This window comes from Pogona vitticeps, chromosome 1, assembly GCF_051106095.1.
Source record: "Pogona vitticeps strain Pit_001003342236 chromosome 1, PviZW2.1, whole genome shotgun sequence".
Classification (NCBI taxonomy): domain Eukaryota; kingdom Metazoa; phylum Chordata; class Lepidosauria; order Squamata; family Agamidae; genus Pogona; species Pogona vitticeps.
Window position 1 is genome coordinate 127,772,951 of NC_135783.1, and position 22,041 is coordinate 127,794,991.

The 22,041-nt window shown below is 42.2% G+C and overlaps 1 protein-coding gene across 2 annotated transcripts in view; it reads right to left on the reverse strand.

The window, feature by feature from the left end:
* Positions 1–398: 398 nt before the first annotated feature.
* The window catches only part of ARHGEF10 (Rho guanine nucleotide exchange factor 10), a 152,264-nt gene continuing 130,621 nt past the window's right edge, over positions 399–22,041 (reverse strand). For both annotated transcript variants that reach the window (XM_073000724.2, XM_073000720.2), the window contains 2 exons: positions 8,139–8,261; positions 399–4,110 (listed from right to left, as the gene is read on the reverse strand). In XM_073000724.2, the coding sequence (XP_072856825.2) occupies positions 3,596–4,110; positions 8,139–8,261 (638 nt within the window). In that variant the 3' untranslated portion in view covers positions 399–3,595. The remainder of the gene's footprint in view (positions 4,111–8,138; positions 8,262–22,041) is intronic.

A 22,041-nucleotide genomic window follows, 5' to 3' on the forward strand; every position in this document is an offset into this window, starting at 1 on the left:
TAGCTGTGCTGGCCAGGATTTCTGGGAGTTGTAGTCCAAGAACATTTGGGGACCTAAGGTTGGGAACCAGTGCTATAGAGGGCACCTCCCTGAGAACTACAAACCCCAGGAAGCACTGCTACAGCTACTTTTTTTTTGTACCTTAACAACAGGAATCAATGCCCAAGACAACCATGCAGCCTCAGAGATAGCCCTGATGTAAGTGTTTGTTAATGTGGATCTGTGGACTGGAACTCCCAGAATTTTGTCTGGGGAGAATTCTGGGAGTTAGACCCCAGACAAAGAAAGAAAAAAAGGAAGGAAGGAAACCAAAACAAATAGCACACCTTTATTTCTAGCCAGACCACTACATGTGTACCCTTTTGCAGTTCTCAACACATAAAATAAGAACAGCTGAATGTTTTGAGGACTTGTTTATTCACAGTTTTCTTTAATAAACATTTTGTTGAGTTTACGGTGGACATAAATACAAATCTTTATGGCTCAGGTTATAACACATATAATATTAGATGTTAGAAAACAGTTAATGCATCGTAGTGGTTATGCTCATACCTCTTCCTCTTATATCCCTCAGATATGCTGCATTTTGGAGTCAGAAGCAAAATCTGGTCCTCCTAGCAACACAGTGGTATAGATTTCTCTATGTTGACTCTAAAAGTACATTACCATTGGCTTGCATCCAACATCAAAGCAATATCGTACCAATATGCAATATATTACAAGGCAAATATTGTATTTTTGTACTTAGTTACAGGTTAGCATTTTAGTTTATACCTATGTACAGTTTTACATAAGATATTTTAAAGCTTTTGCTTGCCATAACATCTAGCAGCGCATACAACTTGTAGGAATCTCTACTGGCAGTACCTAGTGGGAGGGTCCCAGAAAGAGACGGTTTCTCCTTTGGACAACTGAGCCCTCAGGTGTAGCACAACTTTTGAAAGCCCCCTTCAGCTTTTAAAGGATCTACCACTGGGAAAGGAGACAGTTTTTGTAAAAAAGAAAAAAAAAGCAGTGGACTCTTGAACATTAGCATAATATTTCTTTGGATCCTGACCAACAGCAGTAAAGTCAACAAGACTACCAACAGGTAGAAACTTAACAAGCTACATAGGCTTTGAGAGACATAACCATGGTATCTACATGGTAAAAGCTAGTTAGTAATAAATTCAATCCTGCTCTTTTTTTTACGCTACTGGAATTTATTCTATTGATTTTCCAAGCCAGTGGTGTACAATAGATACATCAAGAAGACAGTAGGATTCTTTAATATTGGTTGGTTTAGAGACAACTGACCTGTGCAGACATGGGGACAGTGTAACCTTCCAAATACCATTTGACTGAAGTGCTCATCAGCTGTGGTTAGAATAGCCTGTAGTGAGGAATCACAGGCACTGCAGCCCAACAGCCTATGGAGGGCCACACTCCCTGGCTGAATATGTTGATTTAATTTATACCATAACATTATACATCAATGCTAAAGCTGTATTCAAGACATCTTCTAACCCACTATGAGAAATGAGTTCACCGAGTATCATTAGACATTTATTGGGCAAGCTGGGACAAGAAGTAGTATATTTATTTATAATATTCAGATAAATCTTAAGCTCCTTTTGTTGGCTCCCATTCATTGTTCAAGTAAAGAACCGAAGGCTCATTTAGGTTTTCGTTGCTATAAAAACCATATTTCGACTACTGTGGAGTCTAACATTTACAAGCTGAAATAAAAGGTTCTTCTCTTTTTGCATTTGTAAAATGAGCTGGGGGAGGGGGGGCTAAATAAAAAATATTGACCAATCTATAGCAAACCTTCTAGACATCCACTATCCATGTCTATCCACAGTAAGATCAACCACATTCTTGTCTTGCCAAATTGGTTAGATGTCTCGGATCACTACCTGGTGATCTTGATTATTAATCTGGTGATCTTGATTATTAACTAACTCATTTATTGATTATTAACTATCTTATTTATCCCAACAGCTCTACTGTTACATATGACCAATTCTAATCCACTGCATCATTGATTAATAATTGAGTTGGTTAATAACTGAGGTACCGTTACATTCAGTGGATATTTTCTAATTATGACCAAGTCTGGATCAAACCATACAGGTACACTTAACTCCCTGGCCATAATACAAAATTTCACCCTGCATCAAGGAATGAAATGGGGCAGCTAGATTTCTCACAAGTGACTCAAAGCTGTTCCTGTGTTCCGGTTCTTCCTAAAGTGGAGATATTAATTGGTATACTAAGTCATTAACCATTTTTAAAAATTTAAATCCTCAGCTCTTCACATGGGTCAATAGCATAGAGCTGCTATACTCTCATAGTCCCAAAGAATTTCTGAATTCTTGATACATGTGGATAAATAGGACTGTATATCTGTGCAGTACAATGATAATGGATGTCATTCTGATTGGGGCCCTTCCCCCACTGCTTGCAAATGATGGTGCACTTCCTCCCATAGATATTAGGCAGTGGGCTTTGCCTATATTCATGATACATACTTCAGTTGATCACAACTGATCAGCCTTATTGATAATGTGCACTTTCAGCACACATGGATGCACTATGTAGCGTTTATCTCTGTCTAGTTGTCTTATGGAGACACCACAATCACTTAATATTATTGGTCTTTTAATTGTCTTACTGGTTTTGCCATGATTACTCTTATACTACCAAGTTATTCAAAACATATACATAGTACATTTAAACAAAGCACATTCCACTGCCAGCAACAGAATGTACTATGAAGTGGATGAGCACCAAAGCACAAACTACTGTCCATCCTTTTTAAACTCTATAGTCAACTTAAATGAGGTGTTTTTTGTTTTGTTTTTTGCATATTCAGGATGACCAAGTGGTTAAACAACAAGATCCCCACGTAAAATAATCTCTTAATCAGTGACAGATGTCAAACATGTATTCCATGTTTCAAAATTTTAACATTTATATTCTACAACATTTATTTTTAAGTGCTGAACCTTACAATTAGTATTGCTTCAAAGGATATAAATCCTAATTAATATGTGACAAAACTGCATTTTTCTTTTCCAGTACTTCCTTGTGGAAATTTGTACTATATCTAGAGTCCTTGGAGTTACCCTAATAGACTATATTGGAATAATCATTACTCAAAAATGTTTGGTAAAATGAATAACACATATACTGCAAGGAAAGATTCCTTAAGGAAGATGCATCAGTGGAATGCTATTTCATCCTAGTCTTCACTTAAGGTTCTCTAGACCATGAAACTAGAGCATAAATAAAGGCAAAATTGCGAAAAGAACTCAAAACAACTCCGTTTCTGTTACAGAACTTTCATGAAGAGTTGAACATTTTCAAGCACAGTTCTGAACAAGAGGTCTCAGGTTACCTCTAGGAGTGTTAAGGAAGCCACCACTTTGACTTCAGCACAAAGTAGTTTTATGAATAGGTGGACCTTTTGCAAATATTGACACTTAGCTCAGAAGGCATACTGAGATGAGGTCACCAAAATTCTCTTGTGAAGGAAGTTTATTTCCTTCACATAATCATTTTTTTAAAAAAACCACTTTTGCAAAGTGACATGGTATTATCATGAATGCTTTTAGATCTTCAAGAGTGGGATCTGCCAAACCATTACGGATGAAACTAGTTCATCTGGCCGTTGCTGCTTTGACTTCTTGTTCACTCTTCTGTGCCCTTGTCCTCCAGAGATGACCAAGACTGATATTGCTTTCCCTTCTTTAGATCGGCGTTTTTTACTCTGGTTAAGGGAGACTTCTTTCAGAAGCTCATACACAGCCATTTCCTCAGACCTGTGTTCAGTTGTACTGGATCCATGAGACAAAGTCAAGGACCCAGAAGATGAAGACATGTCACTTTTTTGAGCGATGGATCCCACTGAATCTCCCAACCAAATAGCATTTTCATTTGGATGGCTTAGAGAAGAACTGGGCCTCTCACTGGGTGCAACGTTCTTCTGGCCATCATCTTTCAATCCTGAAGAAGGACGGTTCAGACTGTGCCTTGATTTGCTTTTGCTTCGCTTGCTTGACACGGAAGCCATGACAAGGAACTTAACAGGGCCATTATGTGCATGGTAAGAGACCATCCCTCTTCCTACAGCCAATAATGAAAGGAAAGAAAAAGAAAAAGAAAGAATTCTTAAAAGGAAGAATTCTTATTGTTTTGGTCATTATTTAACTATCAACACGTTCTCGCTCTCTCTTTTCCTAATGGAAAGCTATAAAGCATTGAACAAAGGACCTTGCTAAGTTACTGTATATCTTTATATATTGTTAGGTCAGGATGGGTTTAGCAGCCATATCCGCTTGCCTGCAGTACCCTTGACTCATGGAGGAGCCTTCTGCCCTTTTGAGGGAGGTTTTTGTCTTCTATATATACAGTACATTATAAACCAGCCCACTGAGTAAGATTTCCAAACTCTCCTATGAAGTATCTCCAGGGTGAGGCTGCTATGGAGAGAAAGGACTAGGACGTTACTTCTGATTGTCTAGTTGCACACACTAAACCCTGAACCCAGTCCAGTGTCAAGATCTATATAGCAAACGTACCTAAAATTAATGAGAATAACTTCATCACCCAAATACTGGCTTTGGGTCACAGCCCCATGGCAGGTGTTCACTGCTGTTCTTCTTATTTTCACCTAACTTGGTCTCCATTCTCCAGATTCCTATTGTGAGTAACTGCTTGGCCTGTGGCATCCCTCAGGATTCTGCTTTGTCCCTCATGTTTTAAACATCTACATGAAGCCACTAGGAGAGGTTGTCTGATGTTTTGGGGTTTAGTGTAACCAGTATGTGGATGACACTCAACTTTATCTCTCCTTCTCATCTAATTCTAAGGAAGGTGTCTTGGTTCTAAACCAGTGCCTGTTATTAGTAATGGGCTGGCTGAGAGGCAAACAAACTGAAACTTAATCCAGGCAAGACAGAGGTCCTCCTGGTCAGTAGGAAGGCAGGGGAGAGAATAAATAGGGACACAACCACTGCTGGATGGTGTTACACTCCCCCTGAAATCTCAGGTTTGCATCTTGGATGTTCATTCCGGAGCCTGGATTTTGGTGGTGGACAGGACTGCTTTTGCACAGTTAAAACTGGTTCACTAGCGGTGCCCATTCTTCGAGATGTCTCATTTGGCTACAGTGACACATGCCTTAGTTACATCCCACTTGGATTACTGTCTCTGCAGACGGTTCAGAAACTTCAGCTGTTTCAAAATGCAGCAACCAGATTTGGGGTAGTTATACAGAGCCTTGAACACCCCCTGCTACAACAACTGGACTGGCTAACAGTCTGTTTCTGGACCCAATTCAGGGTGCTGACCATTACCTATAAACTCTATGCAGCTTGGGTCCAGGCAACCTGAAGGACTGTATCTTCCCATGTGAACACTTCTAAGGTAATCAGGGGAGGCCCTCCTCTAAGTCCCACTGCTAGCTCAGGAACTGCTGATGGGGAAACGGGTAAGGGCCTTTTCTGTGGCAGCTGCCACGTTATGGAATGCTCTCCCTTGGGAGATCAAGCTGGCTCCCTCCCTTTTATCCTTCCACCAACAACTGAAGACCTACCATTTCAGGCAGACTTTTAACAACTGAGTTCCCGAATGTCTTTTTAAAGTTAAAGTTAACTAAGAGTTTTTAATTGTTTGATTGTATTTTAACTAGCACATAGTTTATTTTTTTGTTAATGTTATCTTACAGTATATCACATAAGTGAGTACACCCCCTCACATTTCAGAAATATTTTAGTGTATCTTTTCATGTGACAACACTGAAGAAATGACACTTGGCTACAATGTAAAGCAGTAAGTATACAGCTTGTATAACAATGTAAATGTGCTGTCCCCTCAAAATAATGCAGCACACAGCCATTAATGTCTAAACTGCTGGCAACAAAAGTGAGTACACCCCTAAGTGCATTATTTTGAGGGGACATCACATTTACAATGTTATACAAGCTGTATACTCACGGCTTTACATTGTAGCCAAGTGTCATTTCTTCAGTGTTGTCACATGAAAAGATACACTAAAATATTTCTGAAATGTGAGGGGGTGTACTCACTTCTGTGATATATTGTATGATTTTAATTCTATTGTTTTTAATATTATGATCTGCCTTGGGTCCCTTATCAGGAGAAAGACAGCCTATAAATAAAACAAACAAGCAATAAATAAATTATTTTCCAGTTCTTGCAAAACAACATAGAATCTTTGTACATCTGGCTATCTCTCCCTGGTGCTATTCCTCCTTTCCTTTAACCTAGGCTTGAGTCCCCCTATGCAAAATAATAATAATAATAAAAAAATTAAAAATTGAGAGACTATATTGCACTACTTTGGATTGCGGGTTTCATTTTTTAATGCTCCTCCACCTTTAAAACAACATACACCTAGCACACAAAACTAGCCATTTAACTTTTCCACTTTCTCTCCACTTGCAAGGAGGTTTTGTGTTTTTGGTTTTAAATCTAAGCAAGCATTGAAAACCAATGTTCATCCAGTGTTGTCTGAAAAGATACTGTCCTTACAACTCCTCCCCCCATTTCTTCCTAGGATTAATGCATGTGAACTTAAAAAAACCTAGACATATTTTCAAAAGCAAGCAACTATATACTAAAGCTGCTTTCTGATTCTAGAACAAATAATCAAAAATTAGAGCATGCAGAGCTGAAGTTGATGTACAGTTCGTGCTTTGTTCTCTGTTTTCACAACAGCATGAATAAAAGAATCAGCTGACTTGTTTTAGTTGGCATGCTCTCTGTTTTAACATTACCAGCAGTCTCCTCAATTCTTCCTCTGAATTCATCTTCCTCCGCTTTTTGTCACATATGTACATGCTAGTGACTGGTAACGTTGGAAAAGAACTCCAGCTTTTGCTGCCCTTCTGCCAGCAGGCAAATTCATTTTTATTTAAAAGGGCCACTGATCAAGACATTTTAATGGTGGGTGCTCTGCTGCTGTGTGCAGTTTTAAAGTAGTTTAAATTGAATTTGAATGGATTCAAGCTTTATATTGTGAATGAAATATAACAAATTCCTATCTGTTTTCATCTGATAATTTATTTACTGTTTTAATGTTGTAATTTATTGTCCCTTTTGCTGGACTGTTTGTTAAATGTATATTGAAGGTACCTTAAGTCTCACAAGAGGGGAAAATGAGATGAAGAGAACATCTGACATGTTTTTTATACTTATTAACATATGGAGTAATTTCTGAAAACAGTTGACTACAGTATTTGTAGCAATATGATGTCAGCAAAACAATGTCTTAAGTCCAATATTAATTCCAATCACAGTAGACCTACTGAACTCTACCCATCAAGCCCCATTTCCTTTCAACAGATTTGCTCTAGCTTAGCTTATTATTGAATTTAGCCCAATGTATAGGAAAACATTAAGTTGCATTAAAGCTAAGAAAGGATCAATGCAATCCAAATTCATAAGTTTGTGTGTATTCCTAAAAGATCCACAGGCTATTACCAAACATACCTCTAGCTTGTAATAACCCTCCAGGCTTCATGTATTTTTGTTATGTTTTATTTTTGATTCTTGAAGTTCAAAAATACAAAGTGCCTGCAGTATTTAGTGAATATGCTGTGTCTCTAAATCTATCTGCATATCTTCCAATGCACAGATAGCCAGCCATTCAGATTAGAATGCCCAGTTGCTCATTAAAACAAAATTACTTCGCTCTGGCAATTATTTTAACCCAGTAAGTCAATCTGAGAGCTCTGATAGGTGCAGAACCTCCCTCATAACTAACCATCTGCCCAGGCAGGCCAATCAGATGTATCCCCTCCATGTGTACAGAAGACTGACTCTCTTGGTTAGGTTGGTCCCTACATTGAAACAGGTGAAAAGGAGAGAGAGAGAGAGAGACAGACTTAACCTCTGGTTGGTTTGTGTCTTAACCAGAGAGGATCAGGAAGTTTACAAAAATAGTTTATGAACCTCCTCTGTATCAGAAGGGGAGCAGCAAAAGCCAAAGCTATGGCAGAAACATTTTATAAACGTCTCCACTCTCATTAATTCTTTGTCCCCATCAGTTAATGTCTGCACGTTTGATGAAAATAATTTATAGGTCACTGCCTGCCTGTTTTTACTTATGACTTTAACATTCAACTTACCAGTTACTTTGGGGATTCCCTGTAATCGAGGAACCGGGAGTGCTACCATGATCCCCAGATTTGTTCCGACTAATAATAAGCCATGGCATACCAGGAGGCTGGTTACAGACACACGTTGCTGTCCTGCAAGATTCAGAGCGAATGAAATTACTAAACACACACATACCCACATAACCAGAACTTCTGTTGACCATACTTCAGAACTATTAGTAAAATACAGTTAAGATTTGTATTTTTTTTTTGAACAAAACAAATCTAGTTTATTTCAGGTTTCAAGATGTTATTCTGTTAGGCTCCTGAGGAAGGAAATAAATACACGTTTACACATGCACATGTGCAAATCAATCATGGAAATTAATCATTGGAAAGAGAGGTACCTACCACCAAGAAAAAAGAGAAGGGAACATAGTAGAGTCTTGTAGTAGATTCAATATTCCTTCTTTAATTTGCATAGTGTTTACTGTTCTGTGATAATTTGCAGAATGCATGGCATTCTGTAGGACTACCATTAGCCTACTTGAGCTGATTTCCCACATTCTTCACATTATTCCACTGTGCATAGAGTACGGTGTGGGTGAGTTTGATCCAAGCAGCATGATTAATTTAGGCAACTATAAGAATATCCAGCAGATATATTGCCTGGCCACTGTCATTTGGAACCTTAAGAGATAAATCAAATTGCAATCTCAAGTAGAAAAGACTTATTGGGATCAATAGGGCTTATATGAGCATTGATCAGCAAGACCCATTCATTTCAATGTGTCTATTTTAGTTGTGACTAAAATTGGAACTGTGCCTGCTGCAGTTCTATACCCACTGATTAGACAGACACAATGGTTGAAATCCATGATTGTTATCTGTGAAGGGCTTCTTCAGAAACATTGTGCGATCAGTCATGATGGGAAGTACATGACCAATTATCTGGAAGTTGAGTCATGGCAACTCTACTTCTTTCTTATTAGGTTGACAAATTTAGCTATTCATCCAAGTAGCTTCTTCAGATATATGATGAACTGCACAACTGAACTGCAAAATCCTTGTTGCCTGGGTGTAATATCTAGCACAGTTATATCTGTGTAACATTAAATTATGTGGCAGCATACAGGATTCCATCCAATGTATGCAGCTGGATTTACTTCTGAGTAGACAAGTGCAGCTCTATGCTGCATATCTGTTGTGTTTATTCATATTTGTTCCAAGGACTACAGTCTTCATTATACCTGAACTACACAGCGTTTTGTGATTATCACTGAAGACAGAATTGTTGGTTTTTTGCATCATCAATAAAAATACGTATGATGTGGCTCATCTGCTCAGTCCCTTACTGAGTATTCTATTGGCACTTAGGAAGTTTGAGAACACCACTCCTAGGCACTTAGCCATCTTTTAGATCAGAGGAGTCAAACCCAATTTCCTCTTGGGCCATATCGGCATTGTGGTTGCTCTCAAGGAGCCGGTTGTATCTGTAAGACTATATAAAGGTATCTACTCTTTATATCTATACAGTGGGGTCTTGACTTAAGAACGGCTCGAGTTAAGAACATTTTGACTTAAGAACCGCTCTTATAGGAAAATATTGACTTGACTTACATACTTAGATTTGAGTTAAGAACTGAAAAAAAAAACCACGTGGGAGGCAGGGAAAGTGCAAAATTTGAACTTTCAGTTAACTGTTGGCCAGGGAAAAGGGTGCCTGTCTGCTTCCTCACTCCTCCCAGCGTTTAGAGAGTGGATTGGGAGACAGTCTTCAGACTGCCTGGTACTGTACTGCCTGGACTGTATTTTCCCTGCCTTCCCTGAACCTTTCTTGACCTAAGGAAAAAAGAAACAAAATATCCCCCTCTAGTGGTCGAAGGCGGAATAGCAGCTTCCCATTAGTTTCTATGGATGGAAAAGAGCAGATACGGATCAAATGGTTTTCAATGCATTCCTATGGGAAATGCAGATTTGACCTGAGAACTTTTTGACTTGAGAACCGCCTTCCAATACGGATTAAGTTCTCAAGTCAAGACCCCACTGTACTACAAAGAGTGTGGTGGGGACGTGGTGGCGCTGTGGGCTAAACCACTGGTTCTTAACCTTGGGTTACTCAGGAGTTTTGGACTGCAACTCCCAGAAGCCTTCACCACCAACTGTGCTGGCTGGGGTTTCTGGGAGTTGCAGTTCAAAAACATCCGAGTAACAAAGGTTAAGAACCACTGGGCTAAACCGCAGAAGCCTGTGCTGCAGGGTCAGATGACCAGCAGTCGTAAGATCGAATCCACGCGACAGAGTGAGCGCCTGTCGCTTTGTCCCAGCTCCCGCCAACCTAGTGGTTCGAAAGCATGCAAATGCAAGTAAATAAATAGGGACCACCTCGGTGGGAAGGTAACAGCGTTCTGTGTCTAAGTCGCACTGGCCATGTGACCACGGAAGAATGTCCTCAGACAAAATGCTGGCTCTATGGCTTGGAAACGGGGATGAGCACTGCCCCCTAGAGGCAAACACGACTGGACAAACATTTTCAAGGGGAACCTTTACCTTTACCTTACAAAGAGTGTGAGTTTAGTGGTGCATTCTTAAGTTACACTTGCTTTTAAAATGGCATGGGCAACCCTTTCAAGAATCACAGGCCTCACAGAAATAAAGCAGCAAATGCATTGGTTTTCTTATTGCCCAAATGGTTACATAACTGTTCTCAGAACAGAGCAGCAGAAACAGACAGATCTTGAAAAACCAGAATGTTTTTTTGAAAGTTTCTACCAGGAGGAAATAGTAAATGAAAAATACACATTCACTTAGAATTCAGAAAGTGACATATCTATCCCGCTACTATTCAACCTCTGCAGAAAATGGGAAAACAAAGTGGTCTAGCAGACCCCCCCCCCAAAAAAAAACAGGAGGTGAAAGATGTAAATTCAAGGCCCAGACTTCCCAAGTCCTCTTCATGTCACCTTGGCTAAATTATTCCTTTCCAATGATTTCCCATTTGAAACTGATATAATAAGAGATTACCATGTAGGCCTGAAGTATTTGTTCCTCACTCTAATGTCCACCATGCTAGCACTGTCACTTTGGACTTCTCTGGCCAGAATTTGTATGATCTTGCCATCCTTCAAAACACCAGCTGTTATATGATTCATGATCAGAAATGCTACTTTTGCGGACAACTCCTAGAAATCCCAAGCCTATGTGGCTCAGAAATTCTAATTGCTGGTGTTTTTTTCTTTTTTTTCTTTAATAATAAGTTTTCAAAGTTCTGTGATTGGTACGTATCAAATAAGCCCAGAGCTTGGAAATAATGCATTAAAATTAGTTTATTACAATTAACATTACATTTATCACTTTTCCCATTAAACTACAGAAGCACCCATTTATCTAACATTTTAAAAATAATGTTTTAAAATCAATGTAAGTTCATTTTCCGTCTGATGAAATACAGATTTATCACTACATCTGTGTGTCCACAGCTCATCTTAAGGTTCTGAAATAAGATCTAACTCATTACTCAATATTTGTCAGGATATAGTCCCAAATTACCGGAGCATAAATATGCAGATATATCTCAGGAACAGTTCTTTTGCTGATGACTTCTGCGAAAAGTCCTTTCCCCCTTGTTATGCTTCTAAATAGTCTTATTTTAAAAAATCCAGCGCTTTGCTTTGTTATAACATGGTAGTTTCTTTTCTTGTTTTTAAACCTTATATCTTAAGAGTGGGTGGGAAAGTTGTAATCCCACCGGTTCTGAACATGAGACTGATTGATTATGATGTTGCCTGGGCCTCGGGATCACAGCCAGTGGGGGGGGGGGACGGGGAGATGAGCTGCACCCGTGCCAAGGCGTGCTGCGGCGGAGTTTCCTCCTCCTCCTCCTCCTCCGTCCTTAGAGGGTGGTTGGATCAGGGCCCTGATGGCAATGAACACTTGACAGCCACAGGTAGTCCAGGCTGGACATGCTGCCTGGAGGGCGCGGGGACAGCCAAGACCCGCGTTTCTCTGTGCGGCTGTGCGACACCCCCCCCAAGGGCATGCCTGTCCTCAATGGATGGATGGAGAGCTCAGGGGGATGTGTGTGGATCTCTCGGCAGGGCTTGGGATTAGGTTTGCCTTCCTGCCTCCCAGCTTGCCACCCTACCCAGCCAGCCCTGGCGCAACGTGGAGGAGAGGAAGGCGAGGTGACACCGACACCCCTTGATCTCCGCCCAGCCCGGGAATGCCTCTCGCTCTTCCAGCCAGCCAGGCCCCACCTCCCCAGGGCATGTTGAGATGGCACGGAAAGGGAGGAGAGCTGGGAGCAAGCTGACAGGAGGTGGAGCTTTGCTCACCTCCTGCTCACCGCTCATTTGTCCCGGCAGCGGGGTACTTCCAAGGCCATGGACTGGGGCTGGGGACCCCTGGTATATTGCACAGTAGCAGGGGGCCTGAGCAACTGCCAGGGCCACATGAAGCAGCCTGGTGGGCTGGATTTGGCCCGCGGACCTTGAGTGTGACACCTGTGTTTTAGATAGTTAAAAATACAAGTCTTTTTCCAGGTGGCTACTTTGAGAAAGCTGAAAGTGAAGGGGTATAAAGTACCAAGGGCATGGAAAGTAACTTTTAAAAAAATTAATTTGTCCCCACCACTTATTACCATGTTGAAAAAATAGATCGCTGTAATTACAGTGGTGCCTTGCTTGACGACGTTAATCTGTTCCAGCGAAATCGCTGTAGAACGAAATCGTCGTCAAGCGAAAGTAAAAAGCCCATTGAAATGCACTGAAAACCGCTCAATGCGTTCCAATGGGCGAAATACCTCAGTGTCCAGCGGAGATCCTCCATAGGGCAGCCATTTCTGATGCCTGTAATGTGAGGAATCCATCCTAAGCACAGTGGGGAGCCATTTTGAACAGCGGACAGCCATTTTGAAACCCGACGATCAGCTGTTTTCTGATCGTCGTAAAGCGAAATACCGGTTCCCGAAACAGGGGACTGATTGTCGGGAAGCAGATTTTCCCCATTCAATCATTGTTTTGCGATCGTAAAAAACACATCGTGAAGCGGATTCATCGTTAAACAGGGTAATTGTTAAGCAGGGCTCCACTGTATTTGATCAGATTTTGAAATGTAAATTCCTACATTGCTTGTTAACTTTGCTTTGGAGCCAGATTTTAGGATAGATTAAAAACGTAATGAACCTTGAATATTTCCACTCAAGATGCCTCCAAAAATACTTTAAATTGTCCCAAAGTAATTCAGTGCTACACTCATTCTGATTACTTCTAAGCTCTGAAAAATGCCACAGCATACAGTGAAAAAGAATTCATGAAAAAGGCTTATTCTAAACTCTGACCGTAGTCACAAATGATGACTTGGGTAGCATGCACTTGTAAGCTATTTTCAATGTCCCCTTTGTCCATAAACTGAAATGCAAAACGGACTGCTCTAACCTAGGGTAAATTATTCTCTTCTTTTCTACTAGATTTACCGAGTCTGTCCCTCCACTTCTCACTTATTTATGGCATATTTAAACAACTGTGTGATGTTCTTTTGCTCTAGTTGTACAATTCTGATGAAGTCTTTAGCAGGGAGATGAAGAGAGAGGCTTTGCTAATATATCTTAAGGAATCATACCAGCCAGAGAGGATTTTCCCTGAGTTTTTTGTTTGAAATGTTCAGCCTGTTGTAAACAATACAGTATTATAATAGAATTTGTTGATGTATAAATTTTATTCTCACTTCTCATTAGGATACTGCTTATGAACTAGATATATTTTCCTTTTGCACTTAGAAGACACTATGAATGTGTCTCCTAAAACTGGATATTAAAATAAAAAAATATAAATTAAAGGAATAAGTTGGCTCTCCAAGAGATGCCTTCATCTGCCATCAAAGCTGATAAAAGGAACCACCCTAGACAAAATGGAAAAGTCTCCCCATAAAGCCAAAAGGTGAATGACCCTAAGATGATCAGCTGGAAAGAAATGGAAGACATATTTCTGGGGATAGTTATTCGAGGGTAATTGCATGTGTGTAGGGTGTTTCTGTGTGTGCACATTTTATCAGGGAAATGGCACATGGGGAAAGGGGCAGAGACCCTTACTTGCACAGCTATCATGAAGACACTGATACCATATGAATCATTCCATTGTTGCATTTCAGGAACAATGAGAGAGTTGTTAACGTCAGTGTTAACTCAGATTCATAGAATGATAGAATAGTTGAGTTGGAAGGGGCCTCTAAGGCCATTAAGTCCCAACTCCTTGCTCACTGCAGGGGTCCAAATCAAATTCATACCCAATCAGGGTACATTACATATCCAAGCTCCCCCAATTCTGTGTTTTCATAGCTGTGTGAAGAAATCTTAAGGAAGTAGGGATGTGGTCATTTAGGACTCTTCCATGGGAAGGGGGTTTCTGGATCCAGTCCCCTCACATGGCAGAGATACAGGCATATCACAGTTGTTCTCTCAGTATCTGAATGTGAAGCTGCAATCATACTGTCAGGATTATGTAGTGCAACGGAACGATCCTCTCCCTCATCAAGTGAATGTGTGAGCCAAGTTCATCTAAATTATTGGGAAAGAAAATTATAACTCTCCCCTCTGACATCATTTAGCTGTAAATTTAGCAGGATAAACACAAATGAGTATGCATACAACTGTGCTTCCACTTTCTAAGTCAGAAATGTTCTATCACATACTGCAGAACAGGAGTTGCAAACGTTAGATCTCCAGACGTTTTTGGACTAAAACTCCCAGAAGCTTTCACCACCACCTCTGCCGGCCAGGATTTCTGGGAGTTGTAGGCCAAGAATATCCGGGGACCTAAGGTTAGGGACCACAGATGTAAAAGTATGTGAAACGGCTCAGAATACAGTCGTGCCCCACTGGATGATTACCCCATTTAACAATGAATCTGCTTAACACTGATGTTTTTGCGATCGCTTTTGCCATCGCAAAACGATTGTCTAAATGGGGTTTTTTCACTGTGTGATGATCGGTTTCTTGCTTCGGGAACTGATTTTCGCTTTCACGACGATCAACAAACAGCTGATCGTCGGGTTTCAAAATGGCCACCGGCTGAAGAAAATAGCCCCCCGCTATTTGTAGGACTGATTTTTCGCACTACAGGCACCAAAAATTGCCGCCCCTATGGAGGATCTTCGCTGGATGAGCAGGTATTCAGCCTATTGGAACGCATTGAATGGTTTTCAATGTGTTTCAATGGGTTTTTTAATTTCATTTGATGACATTTTTGCTCTACAGCGATTTCGCTGGAACGAATTAACGTTGTCAAGCGAGGCACCACTGTAGTTCTTCTAATTTGCTTTCCAGATGTATAACCTACTCTAGGATCCTACTGCACACAAACAACCAAAACCTCCTGTGCTGGGGTCAGCAGAATTTTATCTGGTGCTGTGCATCTCAAAAGGCTGCACATAACACACAACACACAACTCAGGCAAGGTCTCTGATCTATATCCAGTTGCTAGTCCCAGCACAAATCAACTACTGCATGGTAATTCAACACTTACATGAATCTCACTGATTCAATGGAGTCTGCTTTAGTTGAGGCAATCAAGTGGCTGCAGGCCTCTGTCCATAAAGGAGATGGCACTAGAGGTGAGGAACTCCTAATACATTTCCTCTCTCTCTCTCTCTCTCTCTCTCTCTCTCTCTCTCTCTCGTGTGTGTGTGTGTGTGTGTGTGTGTGTGTGTGTGTGTGTGTGCGTGCGTGCGTGCGCGCGCGCGCGCGCGCGCGCGTGTCCCTCCAGAAGGTACTACATTGTTAGCTGTTTCTGCCAGTGCCACTTCATCGTTTGTGACCGGCACCTGAATAATAAAAAAACCCCAGCACTACAACTCTGAAAAGCCAGCTCCTTAGACTGGAGGCAGTAATCATGGCTATAACAAACTCCTTGTTTTCACAGCAGGCCAGGTAGCTCCTCTCCCTCCTACCAATGAACTGTTTGGTTACAAAATTACATGTTGCTACCTAATCCTTCTGACAACCATCTCAAGAAACCTCTCTGGAGGCACAACCCATATTTACAGGAAAAGCTATTGTTAGCCTGGCCCTATCTCTGTTCTCCTTGAACCACTGCCAACCACCTGCCATTTTTATATGCCCTGAACAGATAACGTAACCTGTAATGTTTCACTGTTCAGATTCTGTGCTGCACTGAAACACACACACCGCACAGATTAACTGATCAGAGGTTATATAGTTAATATCTTCTTTACCCAACAGCTGGTGGTAAGGATTTCTGCTAAACATTTCAGTCTTGCCATCAAGATTTTGCTAGGCAGAAGTTGTTTTAGAAGGCTAAAACAACTATGCAATAAAGTATAGGAAGTTCTGCTTCCTTAGCATCAAACAGGTAAAATGTTGGGCGTACATGTTGTTACATACAGCACTGATGGTACCTGTCTGTCATGGGTTTGGAGGGAAAGTTCCATCCTATGGGGAGTGGAAGGCGGGACATCAGGAGGAGGGGCTGTACTGTATATATATGTGGAGCTTGTGTGAAGAGAGGAGAAGCTGGAGAAGCTGGAGAAGAGCTGAGAGAAGAAGCTTGAGTGGGAGTCTGTGTGTCAGACAGGGTACTACTGTGTGTCAGTCAGTACCAACCTGATAGGTTCAGGTGTCTGTAGGGTTAGCCAGAACTGATAGATTCAGGGTCTGTGCTTTAGTTAAATGCGTTCTGTGTGAACCAAACTAGTGTATGTATGATTGAGACTAAGCCACGTTACTGTATCTTATTCATTTGATCATTTTATTTTCCCTGTGTGTTATGTAAATAAACCTTGTTCTTTTTTTTGTTAAAAATCCATTCCTGGTCTGTGTGACTTCTTATAGGGAATGGTTGGTGGCAGCTTAGTGAAAGTGTGGCATATCCCGGTAGGTCTGGGGTTTGTCACATTGATTGGTGTCCAGCGTGTGGGATACGACTGGTCCAGTTGTCCAGTGGTCCAGCAAAGCCTTGGCAAGTGTGCCCAGAGCAAGGGGGGTCTAGTCAGGGACAATCTGAGGGCGCGTAGGTAATCTTCTAGGCGTACCTCACGGGGAGGTGCGCTAGTGGAAGAACGTGCCAACTGGGAAGACTAGATTAGGGAGCTCTGAGGCAACCTGTTTTGGCGGGAAAAAAGCTGAGGCAAAACTGTGTAAAGTAGCAGTGATCTAGCTTGTCTGCTGAGAGGCCTAGCAGAGGGGGGTGGACTCCGGCTGGCAACAGTTGCAAGTTAGTGCTGAAGAACAGCAGCAATCTATAGAAAGCTGGTTCTGAGGCAAAAGAGAAAAAAAAAAGTGGTCGCTTTATTTTGAGGCTTGACTTTTGAAAGCAGCCTATTCTGGGGGGGGGGATTATGCCCTTGACTCGAAGCCAAATGGCAGAAATGGGTGAAGCGAAAGACCCCCAGGTAGACCAAGGTTCTGAGGATGAATTTGGCTCAGTGCAGGGTGACAGCACGGGAGAACAGAACCCAGAACTCAGAAAAATACTCCTAGCCCAACAGCATGAACTGAGGGTGAGGGAAATGGAGGAAAGATTAGAGAGAGAAAGAAGGGAGGAAAGGGAAAGGCAATTTGAAATGGAGCAAAGGGAAAGGGAGAAACAGAGACAATTTGAATTGGGATTAGAGAGAGAGAAAATTGCTCTGGAAAAAGAAAGGATGGCATTTGAGTTACGAAAATTGGAACTGATGAACCAGAATAATAATAACAATAGAGATTCTGAGGGAGGCCAATTGTCTAAAACTGACCTGAAGAAATTTCCTGTGTATCACAAGGGAGATTGCCCTGAGGTGTTCTTTTCCCTAGTGGAAAGAGCGTTTGTGGACTTCTCAGTAAGGGAAACTGAGAAGATGACCATCATGCGATCTTTAATCAGTGGCAGCCTGGCAGAAGTCTATGCAGAGATGCCAGAGGAACTGATGAAAGATTTTGCAGAGTTTAAAAAACTGGTGTTTGCCAGACATGGGATAAATGCGGAACAGCTGAGGCAAAGATTCAGGTCACTCACCAAGAAACCAGAGCAGACTTTTACCCAAGTGGGGGCCCAACTGGTGAGGCTGCTAGAGAAATGGCTATCTCAGGAGGGAACAGAGACCTACCAGCAGCTCAAAGACCTGATAGCGCTGGAACAGTTTTATTCAGTCCTGCATGGGGAACTGAAGTTCCAGGTGAGGGAAAGGAAACCGAAATCTGTGGCGGAAGCGGCCGAGATCGCAGATTTTATTTCCCAAATAAGAAAGCCCTTAGGTGCTGAGGGGAAATCGATAGGTAAACCCAAAGAAACCTACAGCAAGTACTCTCAGGGACCAGGGAAAAACCAGCAAGGGGGAGGGGCCCATGGTGAAGGGAAGCCCTCAGACATGAAACCAAGACCTCAGATTTTGGAGGGAAAACCAAAACAAGATGAGAAAGACTCCAAATACAGCAGAAAATGTTATTTCTGTCAAGGAAAGGGCCATCTAATCTCAGAGTGTGAGAAATTAAAGCAGCTAAAAGGAATTGGGCCTCATGATTCGAGTGGAACCAAGCCAAAAGCTGTGTTCTGTGTCCAGAAAGAGCAAAGCTCCTTGTCACTGAGGGAGCCTGTTGGCATGGCTACTCAATCTGGAACAGTGACATCTGCTGATCAGGCTGAGGAAAATGGTCCTCTTGTGGAGGTCAGGCGCTGCTTACTTGTGAGAACAGATTCACAGTTGTTTGAAACAGCAGGGGTGGATGTAGGAATACTTGTCCATCAGTATCGGGGGTTAAGGGATACTTGTTCCCAGGTGACCCTGTGCCATCCAGATATTATTCCTAGGGAGTATGTAATCCCAAATGAGAGCATAAAGGTGGCAGGGATTGAGGGACAGGTGATCTCACTGCCAGTAGCGGAGGTACCTGTGAACTTTCAAGGCTGGAGGGGAGTTTGGCGGCTAGCGATTTCATCGACTCTGCCAGCAGCCGTGCTCGTGGGAAATGACCTGGCTGAACATGTGAAACGGGTGCTAGTGATTACACGCTCACAAGCCACCACGGGGACAGTTCAGGGGGGTAATGATGAGCCCGAGACGGAAGCAGAGGGGAGTTCCGAAGCTGTGGTGGAAACCTTGACCACGGACAGCAGATTTGGCCAAGAGCAAAAGGCAGACGCCACTCTCCAAAAGTGTTTTGAACAGGTGACAGACGCCCAGCTAACACCTGAAACCCCAGTGAGATTTCGAGAGAAAAAGGGAATTTTATATAGAGAGACCCTGAGGAATATCTCAAAAGGGGGAGATGGGATCAGAAGTCAGCTAGTGGTACCTGAAAAGTATCGCCCCATGATCTTACAAAGAGGGCACTCTGACATGTTTGCTGCGCACTTAGGGGTGAACAAAACACAGCAGAGAATCACACAGAATTTTTACTGGCCTGAAATAGGGAAGCAGATCAAGGAGTTCTGTAAACAATGTGATGTGTGTCAGAGGCAGGGGAATAACCGGGACAGGACCAAAGCAAAGTTGTGCCCTTTGCCTGTGATTGACACTCCGTTCAAATGTATAGGGGTGGATATTGTGGGACCTTTGCCCAAGGCCACAAAGAGGGGGAACCGGTTCATTCTCACCATTGTGGACCATGCCACGAGGTACCCTGAAGCCATACCCTTGTCTAACATTGAAACTAACACAAGGAAACCACTGCCTATCACCCTGAAAAGTAATGGGTTAACGGAGAAGTTCAATGGGACTCTAATGCGCATGATTAGGGCTTACTTGGCAGAGAATCCAAACAATTGGGACCAGAAGCTACAATCCCTTTTGTTTGCGTATCGATCAGTGCCACAAGCCAGTACCGGGTTCAGTCCGTTTGAACTCTTGTTTGGGAGAAGGGTGAAAGGGCCCCTTGATTTGATCAAACAAAATTGGGAGCAGATCACCCAGGATGACCCACAAGATGTTGTGACAGATATAGACTCTTTAAGAAATGACCTAAAGAGAAACCTAGAGCTAGCAGCAGAGACCCTGCTAGCTCAAAAGGTCAGAAAGAAAGCTTGGGATGACCAGGAAGGCAGGGAGAGGCACCTTAACCCAGGGGAGGAAGTGCTTTGGCCTAGGCCCTGTAAAGAGAACAAACTGCAGCTGGGTAGCCCAGAAATAAAATACTTGGGTCACATAGTAGGGGGAGGAGTGATCAAACCCCTAGAGGCCAAGATAGAAGCTGTTCGTGATTGGCCTAGACCTAACACCAAGAGAAAAGTCAAATCATTTCTTGGGTTGGTGGGCTACTACAGAAAGTTCATCCCGAGGTTTAGCGAGATAGCGACTCCGCTGACCGATCTGACGCGGAAGAAGACTGATGACCGCATCCCGTGGACCAGCGACTGTGAGGAGGCGTTCCAGAGGTTGAAGGAGGCCCTCATCAACTATCCAGTGCTGCGTGCTCCAGACTTCGACCGGGAGTTCATCATCTACACCGATGTGTCTAACAGCGGGGTAGGAGCAGTTCTTTGCCAGGAGGATGAAAATGGTGACCAGCATCCAGTGTCCTACCTGAGTAGGAAACTCCAGAAAGGTGAGAGACCTTTGGCAACCGTGGAAAAGGAGTGCCTGGCCATAGTCTACGCGATCCAGAAGGCCAAGCCTTACATCTGGGGAAGACATTTTGTTCTGTGCACTGACCATTCACCACTGCAATGGTTAAAGACAATGAAATCCCACAATAGTAAACTTATGAGGTGGGCTTTAAACCTGCAGGACTATGACTTTGAAGTGAAGGTGGTCAGAGGGTCAGTGAACTGTGTTGCTGACGCCTTGTCAAGAAGACCTGAAGAATGAAGACGGCGAAAGAAACATGGACTATGTATATATTTTGGTGACCAAAAGGTTAAATGTACCTGTTGTTTATTAAACATGTCTGGTTTGTATGAATAAAGGTAACTTGATGTATTGTAAATGGTAAATGTTTAAATGCCTAATTGATATGTTTATCCTAGTGTAAGTATAAGTAAGTATGGTATTATATGTTAATGTATAACTGTTTTTGTATGTTTTGGATCCAGGTTGTTTTTTGGAGAAAAGCACTTTAGCTTTCCCCCTACAAAACAACTTATAAAGAGGGGAGGTGTTACATACAGCACTGATGGTACCTGTCTGTCATGGGTTTGGAGGGAAAGTTCCATCCTATGGGGAGTGGAAGGCGGGACATCAGGAGGAGGGGCTGTACTGTATATATATGTGGAGCTTGTGTGAAGAGAGGAGAAGCTGGAGAAGCTGGAGAAGAGCTGAGAGAAGAAGCTTGAGTGGGAGTCTGTGTGTCAGACAGGGTACTACTGTGTGTCAGTCAGTACCAACCTGATAGGTTCAGGTGTCTGTAGGGTTAGCCAGAACTGATAGGTTCAGGGTCTGTGCTTTAGTTAAATGCGTTCTGTGTGAACCAAACTAGTGTATGTATGATTGAGACTAAGCCACGTTACTGTATCTTATTCATTTGATCATTTTATTTTCCCTGTGTGTTATGTAAATAAACCTTGTTCTTTTATTTGTTAAAAATCCATTCCTGGTCTGTGTGACTTCTTATAGGGAATGGTTGGTGGCAGCTTAGTGAAAGTGTGGCATATCCCGGTAGGTCTGGGGTTTGTCACACATGTGTGCACAGGTGGACACACATTGTGATATTTTCACAATGTGTGCAAGAGTATCTGTGTTTCTTCTAACTACATTTTGATGATGTTTGAATCTTGTGAAGGGAGGGAGTCCTGACCTGATGTATCTTAGCAGGACTACATAGATGTTCAAAGGGTCTTAAGTATCAGTCAAACCACATTGTTTCCATGTGTGAGAACTGCAAGCAATTAGCCCAGAATCTAACATCTTGAAATAGGGAAAGCAGGCCTGGGAATAAACAATTGGAAGTGAGGTCAGACGGAAATCTCTGGCTCTTAAAAGGATAGAACAGTTGGAAGACGAGGAAGC